We start from the raw sequence: 24166 nt of genomic DNA, 5'->3' as shown, positions 1-24166 counted from the left end.
GGTCTGGCCTACGTGTGACTTCAGATCTTAATTGCCCTCTGGGTAATTACAGATGGGCAATAAATGCTGGCCCGGCCAGTGATGGCCACATCCTGTGAAAGAATAAAGAAATCACGTTGAAGCATAGACCATAAGACCATAAGACCATAAGACATCGGAGCAGAAGTAAGGCCATTTGGCCCATCGAGTCCACTCTGCCATTCAATCATGGCTGATGGGCATTTCAACTCCACTTACCCGCATTCTCCCGTAGCCCTTAATTCCTTGTGACATCAAGAATTTATCAATTTCTGCCTTGAAGACATTTAGCATCCCAGCCTCCACTGCACTCTGTGGCAATGAATTCCACAGGCCCACCACTCTCTGGCTGAAGAAATGTCTCCGCATTTCTGTTCTGAATTTACCCCCTCTAATTCTAAGGCTGTGTCCATGGGTCCTAGTCTCCTCGCCTAACGGAAACAATTTCCTAGCGTCCACCCTCACAATTCATCATTCCCCCTAACTTTGCGTCATCTGCAATCTTTGTGATTCTATACTTAATTCCCTCATCTTCATCCTTAATAGATATCATTAATGTCTCGGGTCCCAGCACTGACCCCTATGATACCCCAATAGCCTGTATGTACTTGGAAATTGACCCATTAATTCTTACTCTATATTTCCTATCTCTCAGCCAGTTCTCTAGCTATGTCAGTACACCTACCCTCAGTCCCATGTGCTTTAATTTTATATGCTAATTTCTATGTGGAGCTTAGTTGAAAGTCTTCTGAAAGTGCAAGTAAACTACATTCACCGGTTCCCCCTTATCGACTCTACTATCTACATCCTTGAAAAATTCCAGGACGGAAATGAACTGCTTCAGTATATGAGGAGCAGCAAATGGTGCTGAACATTGTGCAATCATCAGCCACTAACCTCACATTATGATGAAGCAGCTGAGGATGGTTGGGTTTAGGAGACTACCCTGAGGAACTCTTGCAGAGATGTCCTGAAGCTGAGATGGACCTGCACTGTGTTGTCTACAGCAATGCAACTTTCCTGGAATTTCTAAAATGCAAAGAAAACACTGTCTTTGGTCTCAGGTGACCCATCATCCTCCCAGATGATAAAATAAAGCAAAGGACTGTGGATGCTGGAGATCTGAAACAAAAACACAAATTGCAAATGGAACTCAGCAGGTCTGGCAGCATCTGTAGGAAGAAAGCAGACTTAATGTTTTAACTCCTCATCAGAATTGGTAACAGCTCAGGAAAAAGTGGTAACTATGATGAAGATGAGGTGGAAGGACAGAAGGAAAGCAGAATAAATGATAATGAGAGCTTGGAATACGAGAGAATAGGTTGGCTGGGTTGAAAGCAACCTGTATCATAACAGGACTGGATGTGGGAATTGTTAAAAGCCATGGAATCAGGCTGTAAGGTTATTGGACTGGGTATTCAGTGCTAGAGGCTGCAGGGTCCCCATGTGGAAGATGAGATGCTGCTCTTTAAACTGGCACAGAGGCTTGCTGGAGCATTGCAGAGATGTTGTATGGGAACACGGAGATGTGTTGAAATAGTAGGCAACTGGAAGCTCTGAGTCATTTTGATGCACAGAACCAAGGTGTGTGCAAAGTGGTCACCCAGTCTATAATTTATCTCCCCAGTGCAGGGGAGATCACACTGTCAACAGTCAATACAGAGAGCAGCTTGAATGAAACATAACAGCATCTCATTTGCCGATTGGGGCTCAAGTCAATGAGGCAGTATGGAACATAGAACATAGAACAGTGCAGCACAATACAGGCCCTTCAGCCTATGACGTTGTGCCGAGCATTTAGCTTAATCTAAGATCAACCCAACCGACACACCCCTCAATTTACTGCCATCCATGTGCTTGTCCAGCAGTCGCTTAAATGTCCTTAATGTCTCTGACTTTACTACCATCGCTGGCAGGGCATTCCACGTACCCATCAGTATCAACTAATTTGATTCCCTCCACATGATATCAAGAAACAGTTGGAGACACTGGATGCAGCAAAGGCTATGGGCCCTGACAACATTCTGGCAACAGTACTGAAGACATTTGCTCCAGAACTTGCCGCTCCCCTAGCCAAGCCCTTCCAGTATAGTTCCCCTAGCCAAGCCCTTCCAGTATAGCTCCCCTAGCCAATCCCTTCCAGTATAGTTCTCCTAGCCAAGCCCTTCCAGTATAGTTCCCCTAGCCAAGCCCTTCCAGTATAGTTACAACACTGTGAAAAATTGCCCAGGTATGTCTTGTACATAAAAAGCAGGACAAATCCAACACAGCCAATTACTGTCCCATCAGTCTACTCCCAATCATCAGGAAAGTGATGGAAGGTATCATCAACAGCGCTATCAAGCAGCACCTGTTCAGCAGTAACCTGCTCAGTGATGCCCAGTTTGGGTTCCATCAGGGCCACTCAGCTCCTGACCTCATTACAGCCCTGGTTCAAATATGGACAAAAGAGCTGAATTCCAGAGGGGAGGTGAGAGTGACAGCCCATGATATCAAGGTCCCATTTATTGATTATCTCCCTCTTAAAGATACTCAGTGACCTGGCCTCCACAGCCTCTGCAACAATGAGTTCCACAGATTCACTAACCTTTGGCTGAAGAAATTCCCTACTCATCTCAGTCGTAAAAGGTTATCCGTTCACTCTGATGTTGTACACATGGGTCCCAGTCTCTCCTACAAGTGGAAACATCTTCTCTATGCCCACTCTATCCAGACCTCTCAGTATTTAGTAAGTTTTAATCAGACTTCCTCCTCATCCTTCTAAACTCCATCAAATACAGACCCAGAGTCTTCAAATGCTCCTTGTATGGTAAGCCCTCATTTCCAGGATTATTCTAATGAACCTCCTCTGGACTCCCTCCAATGCCAAATCATTGGAGCCCAGAATTGCTCTCAATATTCCAAATGCAATCTGACCAGAGTCTTGTACAACCTCAGCAATACATCTCAACTCTTGTACTCCTGCTGTCTTGAAATGAGCATTAACATTACATTTGTCTTCCTAGCTATCAAGTGTACCTGCACATTAACCTGAAGTGAATCATGGAACTCTCAAGTCCTTTTGTGCTTCAGATTTCCAAAGCCTTCCCCCACTAAAAGTTAGTCTGTCTCTACTCTTCCATCCAAAGTACATAACCTCACACTTCCCACATTATATTCCATGTGTCACTTCTTTGCTCACTCTCCTAATCTGTCGCAGCCCTTCTGAAGCCTCCTCACTTCCTCAACCCAACTGTCCTCCACTTATCTTTGTGTCATCTGCAAACTTAGCAACAATGTCTTCAATTCCTTCATCCAGATCATTAATGTATAACATGAATAGTTGTGGTCCCAATACCTTCCCATAGGACCATGGGAGCAGGACTTAGGCCATTCAGCCCATCAAGTCTGCTCCACCATTCAATCATGGCCGATAAGTTTCTCACCTCCCATTCTCCCGCTTTCTCCCCGTAACCCTTGATCCCCTTGACAATCAAGAACCTATCTATCTCCGTCTTAAATGTACTCAATGACCTGGCCTCCACAACTTCTGTGGCAGTGAATTCCATAGATTTACTATTCTCTGGTTGAAGAAGTTTATCCTTATCTCTTTACCCCTGAGGAACTCCACGAGTCACCAATTGCCAACCTGAAAAAGACCCCTATGTACCCACTCTTTGCTTTCTGCCACTTGGCCAATCCTCTGTCCATGTCAGTCTATTGCCCCTAACACCTGGGGCTCTTGTTCATCAGCCACATGTGCAGCACCTTATCAAAGGCCATCAGGAAATCCAAATAGGTGACGTCCACTGGCTCTCCTTTGTCTAACTTACCTTATCACCTCCTCAAAGAATACTATGAAATTGTTCAGGCATGATCTCCGCTTGATGAAGCCATGCTGATTCAGCCCTATTTGCAGTACTCTGCAATCTCATCCTTATTGATGGACTCTAAAATCTTACCAACGACTAAGGTCAACTCACTGGGTTATGGTTTCCAGTCTTCTACCTCTCTCTCTTCTTAAACAAGGATGTTACATTAGCCATTTCTCAAACCTCTGGGACCCTCCCTGACTCCAATGATTCATGAAAGATCACCACCAATGCCTCTACAATCTCCTCAGCTATCTCCTTCTGAACTCTGGGGTGTAGTCCATCTGGCCAAGGTGATTTATCCACCTTCAGACTTTTCAGCTGCCCCAGCATCTTCTCCTTAATGATGGCCACTACAGTCTCTGCCATCTGAATCTCTTGAAGTTCTGATATCCTGCTAGCGTCTTCCACCATGAAAACTGATGCAAAGTATCTATTCAGTTCCTCCGTCATTTCTTTGGTACCCATTACTACTTCTTCAGCATCATTCTCCAATAGTGCAACATTCACTTTTGTCCCTCACTTACATATATTGGAAAGTGGGCAGCACGGTGGCACAGTGGTTAGCACTGCTGCCTCACAGCGCCAGAGACCCGGGTTCAATTCCCGCCTCAGACTGTGTGGAGTTTGCACGTTCTCCCCATGTCTGCGTGGGTTTGCTCCGGTTTCCTCCCACAGTCCAAAGATGTGCAGGTCAGGTGAATTGGCCATGCTAAATTGCCCGTAGTGTTAGGTAAGGGGTAAATGTAGGGGTATGGGTGGGTTGCGCTTCGGCGGGGCGATGTGGACTTGTTGGTCCAAAGGGCCTGTTTCCATACCGTAAGTAATCTAATCTAATCTAAAACCTCTTGCAATTTTAAAAATTACTCACTGACTTACTTTCATAGTTCATCACCAACAATTTCTCTACCCCCCACCCACCCCATTTATTGCTTTCTTCAGTTCTCTTCTGCTGGCTTTTGAAGATTTCCCAATCTTTGAACTTCAATTAATCTTCACTGCATTGTAAGCTTTTTCTGTTGTTTTTATGCCTCCCATGATTTCCTTAGTTGCCTTATCCTCTCTTTAGTCTGTTTTTTCCTTCCTTGGGATGAATTCCTGCTGTGAGGTAAAAACAATGACTGCAGATGCTGAAAACCAGATTCTGTATCAGTGGTGCTGGAAGAGCACTGCAGTTCAGGCAGCATCAAGGAGCAGCGAAATCGACGTTTCGGGCAAAAGCCCTTCATCAGGAATATAAAGGGCTTTTGCCCGAAACATCGATTTCGCTGCTCCTTGGATGCTGCCTGAACTGCTGTGCTCTTCCAGCACCATGAATTCCTGCTAGGCCTCCCAAATTATGCCCAGAAACCCTGCCATTCCTGCTCCACCATCTTCCCTGCTCAGCTCCCCTTCCAATCAACTCTGGCCGGCTCCTCCCTCATGTCTTTGTAGTTCCCTTTACTCAATTGTAATATCATTGCATCTGATTCCAGCTTCTCCCACTCAAACTAAGGGTGAATTCTGTCATATCATGGTCACTGCCCCCTAGGAGTTCCCCCACCTTAAGCACCCTCATCAAATCTGCCTCATTATGTATCATCAAATCGGGAATTGCTTGTTCCCTAATGGATTCTACTAGAAGCTGCTCCAAAAATCCATCTTGTCAACTTTCCATGAATTCCTTTCACTACCAATCTGATTTTCCCAGTCTACCTGTATTTTGAGGGCCCCCATGCTTCCTGTAATAGTACCTTTTTTCCATCTCCTGATTTATTTCCTTCCCCACATCCTGACTACCACTAGGAGGCCTGAATATTACTCCCACCAGGGTCTTCTCTTCCTCCTCAGTTACTTCTCTACCCACACAGATTCTATAACACAGCTTGCTATTGGTTTAATTTCATTTCTTAAAAACAAGGCAGCCCATCCTCATCTGGTGTCATTAAGGGTTGAAGGAGTAAGGCAGATAAATAGAGTTAAAGATTATCAGATCAGCCATGGTCTCTTTGAGCAGACCTGCTGAGTGTGTTTGTCCTTTTCCTTGCTCTTATGGTTTTATGGTCTAGAATTTTAGATTTGTTTGGCCTACCTTTTCCTTTCAGGTGTGTGTAACTTCACTGTGTCCAACTCATCTCCTTCTTTGTTCAGCCAGAGATTTTTTTGTGATTAAGTCATTAATCACAATAATGTTGAAACTCAATGTCACGTTCAGCAACAAGTGATTAATAATTAGGCATTTGGGAGCTCAGGAACAGAGGCAGATCATTTAGCTGTCAAGCTGATTCTGCCATTTAATAAAAGAATGATTGATCTGTAACCTGACTCCATATCTCTATCTTTGCCCCAAATCCCTTGATACCTTTGCTCACCAGAGCCTCCAATTTAAAATTAGCAGCATATTTAACATGGACTGCCTTTTCAGGCAGATGGCGGTGTGGCCGTAATGCCCTTGGACCAGTCATCCAGAATGCCAGTTTAATGTTGTAGGGTACACATACAAATGGCAGCTGGTGGAATTTAAATTCAATTCATAAATCTGACCTTGAAAAATAATCTTAGTAATAGTGACCACTACAACGATCCTTAATGGTTGTGAAAATCCATGTAGGCATTGATGTCCTTTCAGGAAGAAAATCTGCTGTCCCTACCTGGTCTGACCTATACAGCGGCATGGTGGCTCAGTGATTAGCACTGCTGCCTCACAGCACCAGGTTCGGTTCCACCCTCGGGTGACTGTCTGTGTGGAGTTTGCACATTCTCCCCAAGTCTGTGTGGGTTTCCTCCAGGTGATCCGGTTTCCTCCCATAGTCCAAAGATGTGCGGGTCAGGTGAATTGGCCATGCTAAATTGCCCATAGTGTTATGTGCATTAGTCAGAGGGAAATGGGCCTGGGTGGGTTACTCTTCGGAGGGTTGGTGTGGACTGGTTGGGCCGAAGGGCCTGTTTCCACACTGTAGGAAATCTAATCATGCTGATTCCCTCAAGGAAAAGCTCTTAGTGACCCATTGAAATGGCCTAATAATCTGTCTGTTCGAAGGCATGATGTCCACATCCTCAAAGAGAAGAAAGGAACAAAGATATGGAAGAGAATTCAAAGCTTCTATCACACTTTGCATCTAAAAATATTTCCTAACTTCAATTCTGCAATATTTGATTTGGTTTATAATTGACATAAGTGCCTAGATACAGTGAAAAGTTTTGTGGAGTACAGACAGATCATACCATACAAAGTGCATCAGAGTAATAGAACAGATCGAGGAATACAATGTTATGGCAGCAGAGAAGGTGCACAAAGAGTGAAATCAACATTAAAATTTCAGAAGTCTAATAACAGCGGGGAAGAAGCTGTTCTTGAACCTGTTGGTACGTGTGTTTAACCTTTTGTATCTTCTACTCAACGGAAGAGGTTGCAAGAGATGAGAACTGGCATGTGGAGGGGTCTTTGAAGATGCTGGCTGCCTGTTGAAGACAGTGCCAAGTATAGATGGAGGTGATGGAAGGAAAGTTGGCTTGCGTGATGGACTAGGCCATATTCCCAATTCTTTGTAGTAATATCAGGTCCTAGTTTTGAAGTTATGTTCTTGCTTCTAGGCTCCCCTGCTACCTCTAACTCTGCTATCAGATCTCCCTAATACTTTGATAACACTAATCAAATCCTGAACGAACCTTCCAAATTACAGCAAATACAACACAATTTGTGTAATCACTATTAATATGTCAAGCCCTGATTCTAAGTATCATTATTTTCTCTCCTTTTGTGAAATGTGAGCAGTGCTGGAAGACAGGCATTTATTACCCATTCCTAATTGCCCTTGAGACAATGGAGGTAAGTGGCTTTCTTGAATTACTGCAGTTCATGTAGTGTACGTACACCCACAATGCTATTAGAAAGTGAGTTCCTGGACTTTGACTCAGCGATACTGAAAGAATGGTGATATATTTCCATGTCAGGATAGTATGAAGATGGAAAAGATCTTGCAAGTGATGGTGTTCTGAGGCATCTGCTGCCCATGTCCTTCTACAGGTACTGGTCGAGGGTTTGGAAGAGTCTTAGTGAATTACAGAAATGTATTTTGTTGCTGGTACACACTGCAACCACCATTGATAACAGAGGGAGCAAATGTTTATAGTAATGAACAGTGTGACAATTAACTGGATAAGTGACTGATATTTCATCACACTCCAGACATGCATCTTGCAGATGGTGGATTGGCTTTGGCAAGTATGGGTGGCATGGTAGTTTAGTAGTTAGCACTGCGACCTCACAGTACCAGAGACCAGTGTTCAATTCCAGCCTTGGATGACTGTCTGTGTGGAGTTTGCACATTCTCCCTGTGTCTGTGTGGGTTTCCTCTGGGTGCTCCAGTTTCCTCCCACAGTCACAAAGATGTGCAGTTTAGGTGGACTAGCCATGGTAATGTGTGGTGGTGGGCCCTGGGGTCTGGGTGGAATGCTCTTTAGAGGGCTGGTGCAGATTTGATGGACCAAATGGCCTCTTACTACACTATAGGGAGGCTCACTGAGGAAGGGTCACTTGGCCCACAACGTTAACCCTGATATCTCTCCACAGATGCTGCCAGACCTGCTGAGCTTTTCCAGCAACTTCTATTTTTAATTCTGATTTACAGCATTCGCAGTTATTTTGCATGTTTTTATATGGATATGCAATGCAAGCTTCAGACCTTGTCTTGTGGCTATAGTATTTAAGTGGCTGGTAAATCCACATCTCCTTCTCGCTCTCTAATTATATATCTGACATACCAAGGGATTAGTAGTAGTGAAGAGTATTTCACAATGCTTACCACCTGTTGAAATACACAACAGTAGAGATGCAAAAACATTCCACTATCAGTTGCTAAGGAACTGGAATTAGAAACATCCATAATTCAGGGAGCGGTTACTTCAACTATGCAGCTCAAAACAACCTGCATATCATATTTTTAAAATGTTATTCACTGAAATCATAATTTGTGTAATTTACACATCTAGAGGTCTTAGGGGTTGGGAACAAACTGGTTGAAAGTGATGAGAATAATGTGTTTGCATGGAGGGGTAGATCAAATGACCTACTGCAACCATAGCATATGAACACAGTGATAATAACTTCTAGTTGCATATTCCTTTAGCTTGGAAAAATGTCTGAGGCTTTTCAAAGAAATATAATTAGATTAGATTTCTTGTGGCATTTTGCACATACTAATATAACACAGAAACTCAGCCTTTTATAGCAAAGAAATTTCAGTAAGTTTAATGACAACTAACTCTGTAAGTGAGTATGATATCTCAGACTCACTTTTAGTTTATCTTCTATGCATAAATATGATAATACTGTGTTATGTGCATAGTTTGCTGATTGATTGGTGAACTGATTTAAATAAAGAACTGTGGATGCTGGAGATTTGAGTCAAATAAAATCAAATTGCTGGAGGAATTCAGCACATCTGGCTGCATCTGTCGAGAGAGAAACTGAGACAACATTTCAAGTCCCGTGACCCTTAAGGAGGCTGAGTTTCTTCAGCAATTTATTTTAGTTTGTCCTACTGACTGACTGCTTGCTTAACAAGCCAGTGTCTGAGAGTAAGAGTTAAAAATCACACAGCACCAGGTTATAGTCCAACAGGTTTATTTGGAAGCACTAGTTTTCAGAGCGCTGATTGTGGAAAAGCCACCTGATGAAGGAGCAGCGCTTCGAAAGCTAGTGCTTCCAAATAACCCTTTTGGACTATAACCTGGTGCTGTGTGATTTTTAACTTTGTCCACCCTTGTCCAACACTGGCTTCTCCACTTCGAGAGTAAGAGGACAACTTTCATCCATTGTAACACCATTGCAACATAATAACAGCAGGAGACCATTCAGCCCTCAAGTCATTCTAGACTCACCCTCAATACCATTTCCCCAAGCCCTCTCCAATTCCCTTCACATCATATGGTAATTAGAAATCAATCAAGTTTGTTGTGAATTTACTTAATGGCTGAGTTTCCATAATCTTCTGGAGTAGAAAAATTTCAAAGATTTACTATCCTCATCCCAGTCCTGAATGGTGTGTCTCCTGGTTCTAGATCCCCACAGCTAGGACACTCAACATTTACCCTAATCATGTCTTTAAGAATGTGATAAAGTTCTATTTGATTATCTCTCATTCTTCTAAACTCCAGAGGAAATGTGCCCCAGTTTCCTCTAGCTCTGCTCGGAGGACAGTCCACCACCCAAATAATCAGTCTGCAGAAACTCCTCTGCACTCCAGCTATGATCAGCACATCCTTTCTTTGGCCATCCTTTCTGGAGTATAAACATAAAGAAATCTTGCTGAAGCTATATGAGGCACTAGAGTCATCAATTCAGAGAGAGGTACAGCATGGAAACAGACCCTACGGTCCAACTGTCTATGTCGACCTGATATCCCAAATTAATCTAGTCCCATTTGCCAACATTTGGCCCATATCCCTCTGAACTCTTCCTATTCATGTACTCATCCAGATGCCTTTTAAATGTTGTAATTATGCCAGCCTCCACCACTTCCTCAGGCAGCTCATTCCATACACGTACCACCCTCTGCATGAAAGAAGTTGCCCTTTAGGACCCTTTTAAATCTTTCCCCTCTCATCTTAAACCTATGCTCTTGTTTTGGACTCCTCTACCATGGTAAAAAGATCTGGCTATTTACCCTATCCATGTCACTCATGATTTTATAAACCTCTTATAAGGTCACCCCTCAGCCTCCAAAACACCAGGGAAAATAGTCCCAATCCATTCAGCCTTTCCCTATAGTTCAAACCCTGCAAATCCTGGCAACATCCTTACAAGGATTCACCCTTTCAAGTTCAACAGCATCTTTCCGATAGCAGAGTCAGACCACAGCTGGAATACTGTGAACAGTAAGGTCCCCTTACCTCAGAAAAGATGTACTAGCATTGGAAGCAGTCCAGAGTTCACTAAGTTGATCCTGGGTATGGTGGGGTTTTCTCATAAGGAGGGCTGAATTAGATTGGGCATGTACTCATTGGAGAATGAGAGGAGAGCTTATTGAAACAGTGCAACTTGAGTAATCTCTCTCGATATTTCAAACCTTAATTCTAGGTATTATTATTTTCTCTCCTTTTGTGGAAATGCAAGCAGTGTGTAAGACAAGCATTCTTAGGGGGCTCAAAAGGGTATCCAGGACAGATTGCTTTCTCTTTGGGAAGAGTCTAGGACCAGAGCATAATCTCAGAGTAAAGGGTCACACATTTACAACAGCAATGTCACCTCTCAAAAGGTAGTGAATCTATGGAATTCTTTACCATAAAGTGATGTAGAGGCTGCATTGTTAAGTGTATTCATGGCTAAGATGGACAGATTCTTAATCAGGAAGGAGAACAAGGGTAATAGGGAAAAGGCAGGAAAGAGGAATTGAGGATGATGAGATCAGCTATGATTTTATTGAGCAGACTCACAGAACCGAATGGCCTACTTCTGTACCAATATCTAATGATTTTATGATCAAGGGACCAGAGCTCACACAACGTTCTAGATTCAATCACACGAGTGTCTTTATAACTGAAGAAAGTCTTTTTTTTAATCCTGTATTCAAATCTTCCTGCTTTAAAGGTGAACCTTCCGAAATGCTTACTGCACCTGCTTTTAGTTTTTAGTGACTCAGATCTCAGAAAGACGCCACACAATTAAAAAATGTTCAATGAGAATTTATGTCTGAATGGAAAAAGTCAATGTGGATATCTGAGGGGGAAATTATGCTTGACAAAGCTGATGGATTATTATTAGAAGGCTAGATAATGGGGAATCAGTGAATGTGTAATATTTGAATTTTTACAAAATTTTGGATAATTGGTAAATGAAATTAAAGTGCATGTAATTGGGGATAATTTAGAAAACAGAGTTCAGGAAACATTGTTAAGTTAGCAGACTGTAACCAGTGGGATACTGCAAGGATCAATACTTGGGCCCCAGTTGTTATCAATTTATATCAATGATTTTGACATGGAGACCATTAGTAATATTTTCAAGTTTACAAGTGATACAAAACTTGCTAGAAAGATGAGCTGTGAGGAGTGTAAAACAGGCTTCAATTGGTTTTAGACAGCCTGAGCGAGTGGGCAAGTGTGTCCCAGATGGAGCATGGAGTTGTCCACTTTGGAAGAAGGAACGGAGTATTTCTTAAATGGTGAATTTTCTCCCTCTCACCTTAAATGCATGCCCCCTAGTTTTAAACATTTCAAATCTTGGAAAAAGCTTCTGACGGTCAACACCATCTATGCATCTCATAATTTTATAGATTTCTATTAAGTCTTCCTTCAGCCTCCGCTGCTCCAGTGAAGACCATCCAGGTTTTTCTAGATTATCCATACAGCTCATACCCTCTAATCCAGGCAGCGTCCTGGTGAACCTCTTCTGCACCCTCTCCAAAGCCTCCACATCCTTCCTGTCATGGGGCAACCTGAATTACATGCAAAAAAAGTTTAGTATGCAGGTACAGCAAGTGAGGATGGCAATTTCCTTCCCCAAAGACAATTAGTGAACTAGATGAGGGTTTTTTTGTCCTCCTGAGAATCAGCAATGCTTTCATGGTCATCATTTGAATCTTAATTCCAGATTTTTACTGAATTCAAATTCCACCATCTGCTATGGAGGGATTTGAACCCCAGATCTGAGACCATTAATGGGTTCATGGATTCCTATTCTAGTGATAATACCACTCGGGACCACTGGAACAGAATGCTTAAAGCAGGCTTGCAAACAATTGGAATAGAGAACTCTGATGAACTTGCTTTGAAGTGCTCCCAATATCTTTTCTGAAAGAAGGTAATCAGTGCTGTAAACAATACTCTAGGTGTGGCCTCACCCTGTTCCCTCTATAACTGAAGACTAACATCCCTACTTTTTGTCTTCAATTCCCCTCGAGATAAATGGTAACATTCTTTTGGCTTTCCTGATTACTTGCTGTGTCTGCCATCTCATCTGTTTGCGATTCATGCACTGGGACACCCAGAGCTTTTGCATCTCAAAGTTCTGTAATTTCTCACCATTTAAATGATATGCTTCCTTTTTATTTTTCCTGTCAAATTGACAATTTCACATTCTCTCACATTATATACCATTTTCCATTCGCCACTCATTTAGCCTATCTGTATGTTTTCATAGACCCCCTTATGGCCTCTTTACAACTTATTTACCCAACAAAGGGTTGTCAGCAAATTTGATATACTTTCCTGAATTATTCAGAAACTTGGAGAGCCTGGAATGCCCCCATTGTTTTCCATATGGCGATGTCTTGGTCAGCCTGCAGGAGGCAGTGGCGAACCACATTGTCCATGAATAGATTAATCTGTAGGAAGTCGAGGCCTAACGTTGGAACTGTAGACAGGGGAACAGATGATGGTTTACATGGTAATACGATCCCCTGCACAGCCTTTGTTATCTACCTCTTTCTGGCTTTCATACATCAGCTCGTGTCAACTAAGAGAATTCCACACTAACCATGCACCAGTGCCTGCAGAGTGAATACAGCCTGGTTTGTTGCTATATATGGAAAAAGACAGGAAGACAAATTGACATTCATTTTTAGAACGGGAATGTGCAGTTATGACTGAAGGGTGCTTGCTGGAGTTTTTATTAGGACATTCATTCAATATTACCTTAAATATTCGCAAAGTGGGCATTTGATGAGGTTCAATGTTCCTTGGATGCAAACAACAACAACTTAGATTTCTGTGACACCTCTTGCTGTGAAACTTTCCAAGAAACCTCTTTGGGGTGTCAATTGATAAACAAAACCCCGAGACGCTTTGGAAAGCAAAGGAGAGATGATCAAAAGTTTGGCTAATGAGTTAGGGGCATCTTAAAACTTGTTAATAAAAATACAAATTTTACCCTGAAAACTGGAAAACATTAACAGCAGGATTCTAATCACTCACCTTGCAATTTTGTTAAACAAATTACCAAGGAGCGAGAGGTTTATGGAGGGAAATTCCAGAGTTTGGGGTTGAGGGCATGGCCAAAAAGTGGTAATGAAGGATAACAGCATCTTCAGTGGGTTTGTAGAGGTCGGGGAGGTAGGGAGAGCCAGGACCATAGAGGGATTTTGAAAAATGGATGAGAATTATATGTTACCAAGTTCCAAACTATTGATCATGTGGTTGACAATCCGATGAAACTTCTTGGAATGCTTCACAGCAAGAGGTGCGATCGAAATCTGAGTTTTAGATTCGATTCCCTACAGTATGGAAACAGGCCATTTGGCCCAACAAGTCCACACTGACCCTCCAAAGAGTAACCCACCTGGACACATTTCCCTACTCTATATTTACCCCTGATTAATGCACCTAACACCATGGGCAATTTAGCACAGCCAATTCACCTAACCTGCACATTTTTGGATTGTAGGAGGAAATTGGGGAAAACCCATGCAGACATGGGGAGAATGTGCAAACTCCACACAGACAGTTGCCCGTGGCTGGAATCAAACCCAGGTCCCTGGCACCGTGAGGCAGCAGTACTAACCACTGGGCCATGGTGCTGCCCATGGTGCTCGCTGTCTTTTGTGCCCAAGGAATGTGGAGCCACAAGGAAACCACATCAAATATCCACTTTGAGAATAATTATTCACCTCTGGATCAATAGTCTAGGGATAACACCACAAGGTCCAGTTTCTTGACATCCTTCTGAAAGCACAGTGCCCCAAATTGAAGTCTAGCTGAGGCCGAACCAGTTTCCCATTTCTCAATATTGCCACCCATCCCAGTATCACCTTTCCTTGTAACAGCTTTGTGACGCCTCCTTCAACAGTAATTGTCCCCGCTTGTGCGATTTCAGTGACATCGGAAACTAAAAGACGAGCTTTTTAATTTCTTTTTCCCTCACGACAGCCTCGTATATGAAGTGTGCCACTGCTGTTTCAAGAAGCAAGCTAAACTCCAGCGTTGTGGACAGTGCAAGTTTGCACACTACTGTGACCGGACCTGTCAGAGAGCAGCATGGACCGAGCACAAGAACGAGTGTCTCGCCATCAGGAACTATGGCCAGCCCACCAATGAGACCGTCAGGTGAGTCTGAGATGCTGCTCTTACCACCTTGCAAGACCTACATCGAAAGGCCAAAGGGATTGAAGGGAGGGTAGGGATGGATAGAGTGGAGATCGCATATGTTAAATACATAGCTCAGATCAAAAGTCTAGAAGTATTACTGATCATGGAGAATGATCACTTTCCAGCTACTGAATGGTGCACTCAGAGCGGGTCCTCAAAACAAAGTAGGAATTTTCCATTTATTTTGGATAAACTGTGGATATAGATCATATGAGCAGTAGCAGACTATTCAGCCCATTGGTCAGATTCACCACCCCCTAACAGAAGATATTCCTTTTATTGCTATCTTAAATATGATTTAATAGAGTGAGACGTTTGAGTTAGCCAAGACCTTACTTGATTGCCTGAGGAGGCTGGAGAGGAATTTTCCCAGGCTGTTTCCTCAAAGGGCGACTTCATTTTAGTTTGCTTCTTAACTTTGCTCTTTCAGGAGGTCGCGAGAGTTGTTTTTTAATCTTTGTTATTAATGTCGTGTGGGCATACCTTGCAAGGCCAGCATTTTCTGCCAGTCTTAATGGCCCTTGAACAAAGCAGCTTGTGAGGCCTATTCAAAGGCCAGTGAAGAGTCAACCAACAGTTTGGAATCACCGTAGACCAGGCCAGGTAGGGATGGCAGGTTTCCTTCCCTTAAGAGTATTAGTGAACCAAACAAGTTTTCAACAATAATTGATGGTAATTACATTTTGTCACCATCACTGAAACAAGTTTTCACTGAAATTAAACTCCCCCAGAGACCATGAGGAGATTTGAACCTATGCCGCAGGAGCATTAGCGTAGGCCTCTGCATTATTAGTGCAGTGACATTACTGTTATGCCCATGTAAAGCTTAATTAGGCAGGCTTCTAGCACTATCTGATCCTTTCCTAAGCTTTTATTTGTTTCTCTCAAAAATTCTGAGATGAAATTAATCTTTTCCACCGGAGATTTTGAAAAAGGGAACTCAACTTTGCAAACTCCCAGCAGTAATGAGCAGAGTTATAAAAGCAATCAATTTTAATTTAAACTCAGGTCTTAGAGAAACAAGGATTGACATATTTTGCCCCTGGCAGTTCTAATAGGGTCCCCTTTATCCAGCCATCTTTCCATTCACTATGAAAACCATTCCTTATCTGGTTTTAGAGAACTTGTTTTATGGTAGAGTGGTGGTTGGTGAACAAATCTATTCAATTTTCTATCTAGAGAACCATGGAAATGATACAGCACAAAAGAAAACCATTCAGCCATCTTGTCCATGCTGACCCAAAGACACTAATTTGCCCTTTCTAATCCCATCTTCCTGAACATAGCTTAAGATGCTGATTCAGATACTTTTTAAAGAGACTTTAGGGTCTCTGCCTCCACTAACAACTCAAGCAGTGAATTCCAGACACCCACCACCCTCTGCATAAAAAATAGTTTTCCTCATGTCCCCGCTAATCCTCTGCCACTCAGCTTGAATCTATGAACCCTAATTTTTGAACTCTCCACCGGGGAAATAGCTTCCTCTTTCTACCCTATTTCTATCCCCCACACTTCAATCATGTCACCCCCTCAGCCTTGTCTGTTCCAAAAAACACAATCCCAATCTTTCCAACCTCTCCTCATAGCTACAATTCTCTAGCCCTGGCATCATTTTAGTAAATCTTCCCTGCACTCTCTCCAGAGCGAGTATGTCCTGTAAGTGATGACCAGAACTGCACAGAATGCTCCCAAGAAGCTGGTGGGATTATGCAGTTGAGGCAGGAGTAGGAGTTAGGTAGGAAATGCCTACTTCGCCATGATGATATCATAGCTACCCGGGTGGCTGAGGATTCCTGGTCGGGTTAAGTCACCAGTTATTATGGGCTTGGTGATGGAAATGTGTTGCTGGAAAAGCGCAGCAGGTCAGGCAGCATCTAGGGAACAGGAGAATCGACGTTTCGGGCATTAGCCCTTCTTCAGGCTTGGTGCTCACATTGCATCCATTTAAGAGCTGCAGAATGACTGAAGGCTGAAGATACTGATGAAGATTCTGGAAAGTGAAACTAGGCAGTCATATCGTGTCAGTTTTGATCAGGCATCAGCAGTTTGATCTGGGTGTGAAGCAAAGTTTAAAAGCTTAGTTAGGACATGGGAGCCACTGAGAGAAATTGCATTATGAGAAGAGTGAGGGGCAGAGCAAGGTATCCTTGTTAAGCCCAGGAAGAGCACTCTGATCCTGTTGGTAACACTGGCATGAACATGGATCAGGATGACTTTGTCAGGCCATGATTTTGCCATCTTAGTTATGCCTTTGGTAGTTGGCAGTGGCAGCTTTTCCATATTTGATGCAAAATCAGTTAAGATGGGGGGTGGGATGGGGGGACGGGCTGAGTGACGGGATGATGTCAAATGCATGACCATTCCCGTCTATGCTATCTTAACCCAGCCCTGTGATTCCTGATAGTGTAGGGATCATCCAAGAGGTAACATTGCTCAACAGAAGGACTGTGCTGTGTGATTTCCGGAGCTCGGTTTTACCTGATCTATGCTAGAATGTAGAAAATTAAGGGGTAATCTAATCAAAATCTTCCAGACATTATCAGGAAAAGACAGGGTAAATATAGATAGACTACCTTCACTGGTTGGGGATTCTAGAACGAGGGATGCAGATCATTCAGGAGAGATGTTCGGAAGCACTTCTACACACAAAGGGTTTTGAGAGTCAAAGAGTTATAGAAATATACAGCAAGGAAACAAACCCTTTGGTCTAACTCGTTCATGCAATTGATATTGGATCAGTTGTTAATTGTAAAAGTATTAAGGGATATAGGGCTAAGGCAAGTATGTAGAGTTGGGACACAGGTTAGACATGATCTCACTGAATGGTGGAACAGGCTTAAGGAGATGAATGCCCTGTTCCTGTGATGCAATGAATGCTTTTTTTTTCCAGTCACAGGATGGTGACATTGGTGGCTGAGCCAAGATTGACTACCCAAACCTCATTCAGAAAATTATATTGAGCTGCCTTCTTGAACTACCATAGTTTATGTGGGAGGCACAGTGGCTCAGCAGTTAGCACTGCTGCCTCACAGCGCCAGGAACCCAGGTTTGATTCCAGCCTCAGGCGACTGTCTGTGTGGAGTTTGCACATTCTCTCTGCGTCTATGTAGATTTCCTCCGGGTGCTCCGGTTTCCTCCCACAGTCCAAAGATGTGCTGGTTAAGTAGATTGGCCATGCTAAATTGCCCTATAGTGTCCAGGGATGTGAAGGATTGGTGGATTACCCATGGGAAAGGGTAGTGGGAAGGGTCTGGGTTGGGTGCGCTTGGGATGGTTGTTGAGAACTCAAATGGCCTGCTTCCACACTGCAGAGATTCTATGTGTGTGGTGTAGTTAAACCCACAGTACTGTTAGACGATAAGTTCCAAGAGTTTCACCCAGCAACGATAAAGAGACAGTGGTGTATTCCCAAGTCTGAAACATGAGTGTTTTGAGAGGTGTCGGCTTTTATTCCCACTTTGCCTGATCTGTTGGATTTATACTCAATATCAATATTCCGAAGCAGTTATAACAACAGTGAATACCAAATTTCTCTTTATTGAAGCAAGGTGCATGACAAAATACTGCAATAATATTACTATGTCACAAGCTTATGGTATAATGCTTACAATTGCAAGTGATGCAGTTTACATGGGCTTATTTGAGGATCAGAACAAAACAGATGATCCTGAGCTAGCTAACTATTGCTCTAAGGCAGAGTTTCTTATAATCCTTTTCCATGAATGTGGCCTGTGTGACACTGTCCAATCTTCAGAGACTGATCGGTTTTACCACTGGCAAAGATTACAAGAGTATAATTTCTTCAATGGTCCAGTTAATCTTTATCTTGTTAATAAAATTGCTTGTTTCTCCTGGAAAGAGGGTTATCTCTCGATTTTAATGAACCTTGACCTCAGGCCAGCCCAACAAACCTTGACCTCAGGCCAGTCTGTTTAGATTGCTTGTGCCAGCTATTTCCTTATTATTTCCGTGTCATCCAATCACCCATAATGATATTTCTGCAGCACTTTGTAACAATGGCAGGTGATTAGAAGGTTCACAGCTAGTGCCCTGTGTCTGCTGTAAACAGAATTTGAGCCAGACCCTCTGCGTCACCACTTTAATCCATCACTGAGTGAGCTGTAAACACACATATCCTTTCAGAAAACACAGGAAGCTCTTAAGAAATCCCAGGAACCATCTAATGGCTAGGTCACCTTCTGACCTATTGACTCTTTCTAACAAGGTTTTTGTTTCTCGTTTTGGTTAACCCAACAAACTTAGGGTTACCAATTCAAGGGGAACTGACAGCTAATGGTACTCCCCTGTATCTGATACCCTTCCCCATGTAAGTGGTAGCGATCCTGTGTTTGGAAGGTGCTGTTGAAATAATTGCTATTATGTGTATTACCAGGCCTAAAAGTAGCATAGAAGCAACAGTAATGTTCTAAAGCTAACTGGTTACATATACTTGAGGGTGAATCACTTTGGGGGCTACAAGGCAAGGACAGAGACCTGGTGTCATTTGGATAACACATTTCAAACACTGCCACAGTCTCAATGAACCCGCTGTGCTAAGTAATTTAATGGAGTTATAGCGCTTTTACCAGCATGGAAGAAGGACCTTCGGCCCGTAGTGCTCCTGCCAGTCATTTGGGCACATGAACAAAGAACAAGAGTAGGCCACTCAGCCCTTCGAGCATGCTCCACCATTCAATAATGTGGAGGTGCCGGTGTTAGACTGGGAACCAGTCTGGCTCAAGTTTGGGATACAGACAGATTCACACCTTTAATTCATTGTCTGAGCCAAGATGTCACCTTTCTTTATAAAACCTTAAGTTATCTCGAGAATGTGACTTGAAAGAAGTTCTGGGATTTACATATTGGACTATAACCTATAACCAAGTGTTGTGTGATTTTTAACTGAGACTATTCAGTAAGATTAACCTCAATTCTATTTTCCATCAGATTCCCAATAATTTTCCATCTCCTTGGTGATCAAACATGCATCAATTCTAATTACATTTCCCAATACTTGGCCATAACCTTGTATTCAATGGCATTTGAAATGCTCATCTACATAGTTCTTAAATGCCTTGAGGGTTTCAGTCTCTTCGGCAGTGAGTTCCAAATATCCACAACCCTCTGGGTGTAGAAATCTTTCCTCAAATCCCCTCTGAACTTCCAACTCCTTATCTTAAAACTGTGCCCCTTATGAAGGGGAGAAGTCCTATTCTCTGTACCTTGTTTATACTGCTCAGAACTTTGTACACCACAATTAGATCCCCTCTCAGCATTCTCTGCTGGAGAAATGACTCGATATTTTGGCGTTGCTTTCAGGCTGGCTTCCCGTATTCTGTGGCGAGTGGCGAGAGAGGGAGACAATGTTTCTGAAGACTGTCTCTCATCCCTTGCGGATCTCCAGGACCACGTGGATGACCTGAGTGAGGAAGAGAAGAGCCAGCTCATGTCAGACGTTGAAGTTTTGCACAAGTATTGGCGCTCAAACGATCAGCGCTTTGACAGTCAATCCATATCCCATATATTTGGAATGGTAAGCTGTGTGGAAACTGGGACCGCAGCTTGTTAAACAAAGTTACTGCTAAAAATGACTTTCAGTGATAGGTGTCACGTGTGTATTATGCTGCGCAAAGTTGATAAGATTTACCAGACTGATTCCTGAGATGGCATAAAGTTAAAAATAACGCAACACCAGGTTATAGTCCAACAGGTTTAATTGGAAGCACACTAGCTTTCGGAGCGCCGCTCCTTCATCAGGTGGTTGTGGAGGATACAATTGTAAAACACAGAATTTATAGCAAAAGTTCTGTGTCTTACAATTGAGCCCTCCACAACCACCTGATGAAGGAGTGGTGCTCCAAAGGTTAGTGCTTCCAATTAAACCTGTTGGGCTACAACCCGGTGTTGTGTGGTTTTTAAGTTTGTACACCCCAGTCCAAGGAGAAAGTGAGGACTGCAGATGCTGGAGATCAGAGCTGAAAAATGTGTTGCTGGAAAAGCGCAGCAGGTCAGGGGCAAGTCTGTTTGAGAACGTGGCTCGAGTCCTGCAATCTTCTTTCCGGCCTATCACCCCCACCTTAACCTCCTTCCACCTATCGCATTCCCAACACCCCTCCCCCAAGTCCCTCCTCCCTACCTTTTATCTTAGCCGGCTTGGCACACTCTCCTCATTCCTGAAGAAGGGCTCATGCTCGAAACGTCGATTCTCCTGCTCCTTGGATGCTGCCTGACCTGCTGCGCTTTTCCAGCAACACATTTTTCAGCTCACACCCCAGTCCAACACCGGCATCTCCAAATCCTGAGATGGTATGACTGACGTAGAAAAGAGGCTGGGTCAGTTAACACTGTATTCACTGGAGTTAAAAGAAAGAGGGGGAGATCTCACAGAAACCGATAAAGTTTGAACAGGACTCCACACGTTAAATGTAGGAAGGATGTTCCCACTGACTGGGGAACTCAGAACCAGAGATGACAGACTAAGGATTGAAATAAGGAAAAATGTCTTCACCCAGAGAGTGGCGAGCCAGTGGAATTCTGTGCTGCAGACCCCAAAACATTGAGGCCAAAATAGTGAATGATTTCAAGAAGGAATTAGATATAATTCCTCAGGATAAGGGATCGAAGCAGAGGGGAGAGGAAACCACATTGTGAGCAGCGAATGCAGCAGACTAGATTCAGCGAAAAATGCTTTGGAGAAAATAGTGCGAAAGTTTGGCGGTCAGGCAGTTCAAGCTATATCACATGTTGGAATGGGTCTTCGGAATATCCAGGGTGGTGATGGTAGTGGTGGTGGTGTGGGTGGGTGTAATTTCAAGGACATACAGGCACTGAATTTTAGGATGGTCTGCAAGTACCCTTGATACTCAGAAAACGTGGAGGATACACTGGGGTACTATATATAGGATATAGGCAAAAGTGGAGTAATTGCTCTCAGGTATTATGAAGAATTTATGAAAGAAATTGGGAATAATGTATTGGATCAATAATTAGGTAATGTAAACGAGGAAGTGAATGTGTTTCACTGGCTTTGATTTAGCTGCTGCATTCCAACACTTCTGAATGACTTTGCCCTTCTCTTTGTACAAATGTGCTCTTTGCGCCACCTGGAGGTGGTGATGGAATAATTCAGTCTTGGAAGAGGACCTGAAAGAGTTTCCCGTGGGATTACCCCGCAGCACAGATTGGTACAATTTCACAAGAGTTTGGGTTAGAGTGGTGCTGGAAAAGCACAGCAGTTCAGGCAGCATCCGAGGAGCAGTAAAATTTCACAAGAGGAAATCTCACATAGAGACCACTGTGTCTGGTTTAGGAGATTGAACTAGAAATCTGATATGAGATTGGGAATGAGGCTGTTGGGAATTTAGGTTAGGACCCCTTGTTAGGAACTGATCCCAGTTCTGCTTCAGTGCATACAGTCATGTGGCCTCAGAATTTCCTGGAGTCTGTGACATCAGTACAGTGCACTAGTATTTTACATCACTTCATACACTAATATACAGGAGCATGATTAGACCATCCACCCATGAGCCTGCTCTGCCATTAGATCTGATTAAGGCCTTTAACTCCATCTTCCTGTCTATCTCCTTTGCCCTTTGACTCTCCTGTCAATCAGGAAGCTATCTTCCTCAGCCTTATAACATATTCACCAATTACCTGATATGAAGTTGATTATCCTAGCATCAACTTGTGGCCATAACCAAACCAGCTGCAATGCAAATTTTACAGAGGAATGCTATTTTACGAATCCTGATGACTTCGATATGAAAGTTAAAGGAATGTAACTCACATGTTTGAAATAATACAAAAGTTTCTTAATATTTTGAAAACGTCTTTGTCATTGTACTTAAGAAACATTGACAATTCTTGGCACAGACGGACATTATTTAGCACATTTGGCTGAATTTTCCCCTCCCTTGAGGTATGACAAGGATGAATAATGGAGTGAGTTATTTTTAGAAAGATATCCATTTTGGCCACTTCAGCAGTTAAGCACTGGGTGAAAAGGTCTATTGGAAACTGTCTTGGCCTGCCAATAATCGGGGGCCTGAAGAGGTGAATTAATGACCACTTAAGGACTTCAAGTCACCACCAGAACGACTACTTGCATTCCCTGAAAAGTGGCTGGTCAGGAAAATTAGGGCTACTTGCCTGATCGGCAGGGATAGGTACTGAGGGGTCTCCACTTGAAAATCAAGCCCAACCCCCGCCCTTGTCTCTGACTCCTGGAATCCATCCCATGATAAAGTCCCCCCACACTTCCCACCCCACCAGAACTGAAACAGGAAGACTTATGCTCTCACTGTTGGATCACTTAATGATTAGGCTTCAATCGATGGTCTTTAGGGCCCAGAATCTGCCCTTGAAAATACTCACCCTTACATTTTAGCAATCCACTAGATCATTGTGTCTGTACCGACTGAGAGAAACCTATCCAACCTAACTGATCTTCCAGCTCCTGCTCCATACCACTGCAGGATACACCATAACTAATGCATATCAAAGTTTTAATTTAGATGCTAAATAAATTCTGTGCGAATGGTGTGGCTGTAAAAGTCTTTGACTATAGTAGGCATCTGTGACAAATCAGTTTGTTCTCAGCCCTGGAGCTTCACCATAAACTGAGAGAGGGATCAAAATTAGTCCAATCACAAAACATACAAAGGTGACCGTAACAAAATTGTCACAAAGACCCATCTGGTTCATTAACATCTTTTAGGGAAGGTGATTTAATTTCCTTACCCGGTCTGGCTTACTTGTGACTCCAGACCCACAGCAATGTAGTAGACTGTTACCTGCCCTTTGAAATAAAGGGGGAGGCAATGGCCTGCTGGTATTATCGCTAGACTATTAACCCAGAATAATGTTCTGGGGACCGGGGTTTGAATCCCACCACAGCAAATGGTAGAATTTGAATTCAATTTTTAAAAAATGTGGAGTTAAGGGTCGACTTATGACCATGAAACCATTGACAATTGTCAGAAAAATTCATGTCCTTTAGGGAAGGAAATCTGCCATCCTTACCTGGTCTGGCCTACATGTGACTCCAGAGCCACAACAATGTGGTTGACTTTCAATTGCCCTCTGGAATGGCCGAGCAAGCCACTCAGTTGTATCAATCACTAGAAAGTCGCAACAAAGAAATGAAACCAGACAGAGCACCGGCATTGACCTTGGAACTGTAAAAGACAAGTCGTTGTGTCAAAATCCTGGAATTCCATTCCTACCGGCATTGT

The 24166-nt window shown here is 43.1% G+C and overlaps 1 protein-coding gene across 2 annotated transcripts in view; it reads left to right on the top strand.

Annotated features, from left to right (window-relative positions):
- The window catches only part of LOC122552518 (histone-lysine N-methyltransferase Smyd1-like), a 67056-nt gene that overhangs the window by 11997 nt on the left and 30893 nt on the right, over positions 1-24166 (top strand). For both annotated transcript variants that reach the window (XM_043695319.1, XM_043695237.1), the window contains exons 2-3: positions 14715-14891; positions 20253-20466. In XM_043695319.1, the coding sequence (XP_043551254.1) occupies positions 14715-14891; positions 20253-20466 (391 nt within the window). The remainder of the gene's footprint in view (positions 1-14714; positions 14892-20252; positions 20467-24166) is intronic.

Source organism: Chiloscyllium plagiosum, chromosome 1 (assembly GCF_004010195.1).
Source record: "Chiloscyllium plagiosum isolate BGI_BamShark_2017 chromosome 1, ASM401019v2, whole genome shotgun sequence".
NCBI lineage: Eukaryota > Metazoa > Chordata > Chondrichthyes > Orectolobiformes > Hemiscylliidae > Chiloscyllium > Chiloscyllium plagiosum.
This window is presented reverse-complemented; position numbering and strand designations above follow the sequence as displayed.